This window comes from Mus pahari, chromosome 1, assembly GCF_900095145.1.
Source record: "Mus pahari chromosome 1, PAHARI_EIJ_v1.1, whole genome shotgun sequence".
NCBI lineage: Eukaryota > Metazoa > Chordata > Mammalia > Rodentia > Muridae > Mus > Mus pahari.
Genome location: NC_034590.1, coordinates 47,462,540 through 47,468,330, shown reverse-complemented (window position 1 = coordinate 47,468,330; position 5,791 = coordinate 47,462,540). Strand labels below are relative to the sequence as shown.

Sequence of the window (5,791 nt, the reverse complement as noted above, 5' to 3'; positions counted from 1 at the left end):
TGTTTGATAGACGAGAGTGGACTTTGATATTTCTGCACTTCTTCGGTTGAATTGACTCCCCATCTTTGTCTAACATGGGGTAAGCGTGTCTCTGTGGCTGAGTCCCTGACCCCTTCATGGATCTCATTGAGCCGTGTCTCCTTAAAGCCAATAACAAGACACTTCCCATCCTAAACGCTGAGTGTGCGGCTCAGGGAGACTCACTCCTCCCACTTGTTCTTTCTTCCAGATCTGAGATGAAACCTGCTGTGAGCTTGTCATGGCCGCTCTCTATCCAATACCACTCAGGTAAGTTGCTGAGAGCTTTGACCACCAAGAGAGCTGGGTCCTGTCAGGAGCTTTTGCAAGTTCCTCACGCGGCAGAGTATGTTGGTCGGTTTTGGATTATAAACAAGCCTCCGTCGTCGTCTACCTTGAATTAACCCGACCTTGTCGTGGCTACCACTGAACTCTGTCTGCTGGGGTTTTCCAGAAGGCTTCTGTGCTTAAGTTCATGACAATATCAGAGACGCTTTCTCTCTGCCCTTTGTCTCACTGGTTTTAGCTGGTTTTGGAGAGAAGGCAGTAGTGGACCCATAAATGATGTTGTGATGTTACCTCCTGTACTGACTAGTCTTGGTTGTCACCTGGATTGACTTGAGAGCTGCCCTGGGGAGAGTAAGGAGACCTGTGGGTATGTCTGTGATGGTGTTTCTAGAGTGTCTGGTGCTTGAGTCAGCGACTGAGTTGGGTGAAGACCCACCCTGACTGGGGCTGGCTCTGTCCAGTAGGCCCCAAGGTTTGATGAAGCTGAGGTGGAAGGAGGAGGGAGGCGGCCGGCACATGTGGAGTCCACTTCTCCTGAGCAAATGACCCTGTGTGTGCTGCCTTGGCTTGAGGACCTCAGTCACCAGGTCCCTGGCCTTGCCTGCAGACTCCCACCAAGGGCTCTGGCCCTCAGCCTTTGAAGGAGGCTGACTCAGTGCTCCCTGTTGTCCTAAAGGTACTGGATTGGTGGCTAGAGCCACTCACTGAGTTCTTCAGCATGGGGATGGCTATTGTAGGGGTGTCCAACCTGCTGTGGTGTCAGCCAACCTAATACATCTTCTAAAATTATAGGTGAAGTTTGCCCAGCATGGTGTCACATATGTTCAATGACAGAATTCAGAGGCAGAAGGATCTGAGATTAAGGCCACCTACGCAGAGTTCTGGGACAATCAAAGTTACATAGAGAGACCTTGTTTCCAAAAATCAAAACAAATCACACACACATATATATATATGTGTGTGTGTGTGTGTGTGTGTGTGTGTGTGTGTGTGTGTGTATAGAGAGAGAGAACCTAACTAATAGACTCTGTCCTGTTTTTTGGGAGACACTGTATCTCTTAGGGTATGAAAATTTGGGAATACTTCACTATAAAACCCAATTTGGAGCCAGCAAAAGTTTCTTTATTCAAATGCTGATCTATCAGGGAGCCGGCTGGTTTCAGGATGCAAACCGGGTTGGTCAGGAGAAGCCTAGCAGATCAGGAGGTATGGGGCAGCCAATCGCGTTCATGCATGCAATATTTCTCACCTGGTATTTTAGATGTTGATTCTTTTAGTCATCTAACAGAATTCTCCAATGAAGCTCTTAGGACCTAAACCATTTGTTTTTGGAATGTTATGTCAGTAGTCATGATTCCTTAGTTATTACAGGACTAATTATATTTGCTAATATTTGGTTTTAGAGGAATTGGAATTAAAGCTGATACTTCACCTCTACTGTATTTATGAGAGAGCTAGGGGTATGTGGTGACTCCTTCTATATTTTTCTTGTTTGTTTGTTTGTTTGTTTGTTTTCCTTTCCTGGAGACAGGGTTTCTCTCTAACAGCTCTAGCTGTCTTGGAACTCACTGCAGTCTAGGCTGGCCAGTAGCTGACATCTTTCTTCCTCTGCTTCTGGAGTGTTGGGATTAAAGGCCATAGGCCACCACAGACCAGCATTGCTGTGTGTCTTTATCCAAGGCGGAAAAACAATGGCTTTTCCCTTTAAGAATCACGTGGCACTAGCTTTTCTCTCCACCCCGACCCCTCGCTGGACCAGAGGCCCGGGGCGACCACGCCTTGCTCCAAATGCGGCTGTATTGTGAGTTCGTCGGGCCATCCGTCCCAAAGCTACGGCCTCTGATTGGCTTTTGGGGGCAGGTATTCGGGAGAAATTGGCTTTTTGGAGGCAGCATTTGGCCATTGCTGGTGGGTCCATCGCTGGTGGGTCCATCGGTGGCGGCGGCGGTGGTGGTGGTGGTGGTAGTGGTGGCGGCGGCGGCGGCGGCGGGGACTTGCAGCGCGTGGGCTGCACGGTGAGTACCGGGTTGAGTCCTGGCCGACCGTGTTCTCAGTGCCCGTTATCCGGACGGCTTCCTTGCGGCAGGTGCGATCGGAGGCGTGTGGAACCGTGGGTCCGGTTCACTGGGTCGGGGAGTTTCGGTCGAGATAGCAGCCGGACTCCATTTAATACCAGGAGCCGAGCCGGGCGTAGTGGCGCACGTCTTTAATCCCAGCACTCGGAGGCAGAAGCAGGCGGATTTCTGAGTTCGAGGCCAGCCTGGTCTACAAAGTGAGTTCCAGGACAGCCAGAACTATACAGAGAAACTCTGTTTCTAAAAAATTAAGGAAAAAAAAAAAAAAACCATGAGCCATTTTGAGATTCTGCCTCAGGTAAAAGTTTCTTTTTTCTTTTCTTTCTTTCTTTCTTTCTTTTTTCTTTTCTTTTTTTTTTTTTTGAGGGGGAAGAGGGTTTCGACACAGGGTTTCTCCGTATCCCTGGCTGTCCTGGAACTCACTCTGTAGACCAGGCTGGCCCCGAACTCAGAAATCCGCCTGCCTCTGCCTCCCAAGTGCTGGGATTAAAGGCGTGCGCCACCACTGCCCGGCTAGGTAAAAAGTTTTAAGATTCTGTTTCTTGGAATTAGGCTGCCCCCGACCCCATAACCTCAGAATGTTTTGCACCTTATGTTCCAGGAAGAGTTAACTGCCTTGTGCTTTCTGTAAACCCGCCTGCTTGCGGTTTTGTCCTATAAGAGAAGTATGGGAAATTGATTTGTGGCTGTTCTCTCAAATCTGATTTTAGGGGGAGACCGCCGTGCACAGACTTTGCTGTGCACGGAATAAGGTGTTCTTAACCTCATTCGGTGGGATTAATATTTGGAGGCTCCAGTGATATAAGAAACTGTTAGGGTCCATAAACCATAAACAGATTTCAGTCAGGCAGGGATCGTTTATTGAATGCACATCCTAAGACTGATGAATCAGAGCTGTAGCTCAGACTCTCAGGAGCTGAAAGCTACAACCATGAGTGTTTTCTAGGGTCAGTTTATATAGGTTAAAAACTCAAAATGAGCTTTCATAAGCGGGTACTGGGAGAGCTGCAGGTGGTCTGCCTTTCCTAAGTTGTTACTAGTTTAGGCGGAACAGTTCAAGCTGGTTTCTATTTTGGTTGGTCCTGGGTAAAGGCTGTGGTTGGGGAATTTCTAAGAACCTCAGAACAGAACAGGATATATGGCCAACTAGATCTCTCTCTGAGCCAAACTGTTGTCAACAGTATGAGGTGGCTGGCAAGCACGGGACAGGAGGGGTTACAGCTAAGTTCCGGGGGGTGGGGGTGGGGCTAAACTAGGGCGTAGGCTTTAACAAATCCCTACCCAAATTCAGAACGTGGACCCTTCCCTTCAAACCTCAGGTACTGGAGCACCACTGCCCAGGGTGTGCACCTTGAGACGTTCCAAGGCTTGATTTCAGTTCGGAGGTCCACAGCTGCAGGAAAAGAAACCCAGCAAGGGCCTGGTTGAGGAGCCTTCATTGGTAAGTCATCGCTTTCCTTACGTAACATCTGGTCCTGGATCCCATCTGGGTACTACAGTGTCTTAGGAGATACATAAACTCCTGTCCAGGGCACTAGGGCACTAGGGAGAGGTCACACTACCTTCTTGGTCTCGTGTGTCCTGTTCTGTTTTGTTTGCCTTTTCTGTTTTTGTTTTTGTTTTTTTTGTCCTGAGTCTTCTGAGGTTTGGATTTGGGGGTGACTGGAAGACAAAATGGGTAACAAGACTAGTAAACCCTACATGCAGAACTCCCCACTGCTTCGCTCCTGTCAGTGCCCACCTCAGTCCAAACCCGGACCTCAGCCCTCACCTCAACCCAAACCCTCACCTCAACCCAAACCCCCACCTCAGCCCTCATCTAAACCCAAACCCCCACCTCAGCCCTCATCTAAACCCAAACCCTCACGTCAGCCCCAACCCCGACCCCACCAGCTGGATCACTCCCCACCCTCTCCCCTCCGCACTTCTAATCGGGAGTTACTTCCTTATGCTTCAAGCCCTCAGACACAACAGCAGGCTAGGTCCTCCTCCCTCACCAGGTCTCCTGCTGCTGCTCTTTCTAACCGGAACACCCAGGACCCTCCTTCGAGCACCAGCAGGAGGTGTATAGCCTATGTACCTTTAACGACCACTGCTCTCTTTGAATGGAAGATGCAGTACCCTTCTTTCAGCAAAAACCCAAGTTCCCTGATCTCTCTAATGGAATCTATCTTCTCCATCTACTTTCCTTCTCTGGATGATTGTCAGGATATCTTAGCCATCTTCTTCACCTCTGAAGAGAGGGACCAGATTCTGACTGAGGCAAAGAAAGCATTTTTCAGAATGGGCACACAGACTGGTAGATGGAGGGTAGATGAGGTTGACTGTGTCCTACCTACATGGAGACCTGACTATAGGACAGAGGAAGATAGGAGGACACTCAGATATTACCACAGGGCTTTGTTAGAAGGAATGAAACAGGCAGCCTGGAAGCCCTCTGACTTCCTCAGGCTGATGTGTACTAGACAGCGTCCAAAGGAATCGCCTTTCGAGTTTCTTGAACGCCTCCTGGAGGTGTTCCGCCAACACACACACATAGATCCAGACGACCCAATAAACTTCAGGGAGATTAATCAAACCTTCATTGACCAGTCGGCCTCAGACATACGTAACGCAATCCAAGAACAGTATGGATTTGAAGACATGACTAGGTCAGAATTATTGAAAATAGCCCAGAGAGTGTTTGACAATAGAGAGAGCGATGAAGTGCTGATTGCAAAAACAGTGATTAAGTGTCTGGCCGAGTCAGGGTATTCCTGTGACCCCTTCAGTCGTGGCCAGAGACCACAGAGGCTTCTAAGAGACCAGTGTGCTTACTGCAAGAGATTGGGGCACTGGAAAAATGAATGCCCCTATCGAAGACGGGTCTGTTCCCGCCGGGGCCAGTTTTAGCTTTAAGAGCATAGTAGGGCCATAGCTCTTTAAAATTAGGCCCCCAGGAGCCTATGGTAACCTTTTCAGTTGGGGCCAACCTGTAAATTTCAACTAGGGGCCACCTTCACATTTGGTATTTTACAAAAACCCTTGGGGCCTCTCACCAATCAAACAGTGGAAATGCAGGGGCAACAGGGGAAGCCAAAACTGTAAACGGGGGCTGGAGAGATGGCTCAGTGGTTAAGAGCACCGACTGCTCTTCTGAGTTCAAATTCCAGCAACCACATGGTGGCTCACAACCATCCGTAATGAGATCTGACGCTCTCTTCTGGTGCATCTGAAGATACCTACAGTGTACTTAGATATAATAATAAATCTTAAAACAAAACAAAAAACAAAAAAAACTATAAACGGACTGCAGCGTGGACTGGTAATCCAGGAAAGAGTGCAGTGGCTCGTTCTTGCATTGTTCTCCCTGACTGTGCCTGTTTACTTTGGGAAGAGACCCAGGCAAGCCCCGGGCAACTTCTCAGGAG

General features: G+C 48.8%; 1 protein-coding gene across 2 annotated transcripts; it reads left to right on the top strand.

Annotated features, from left to right (window-relative positions):
* Positions 1-238: 238 nt before the first annotated feature.
* On the top strand, positions 239-5,537 carry LOC115064996. 2 transcript variants are annotated; one of them, XM_029543941.1, is made up of 2 exons: positions 239-288; positions 3,701-5,537. In XM_029543941.1, the coding sequence occupies exon 2, from the start codon at positions 4,056-4,058 to the stop codon at positions 5,271-5,273; it is 1,218 nt and encodes a 405-aa protein (XP_029399801.1). In that variant the 5' UTR covers positions 239-288; positions 3,701-4,055; the 3' UTR covers positions 5,274-5,537. The 2 variants fall into 2 exon arrangements, with proteins under 2 accessions (XP_029399801.1, XP_029399798.1); XM_029543938.1 differs by lacking the exon at positions 239-288 and adding an exon at positions 2,290-2,321.
* The last annotated feature ends 254 nt before the right edge of the window (positions 5,538-5,791 follow it).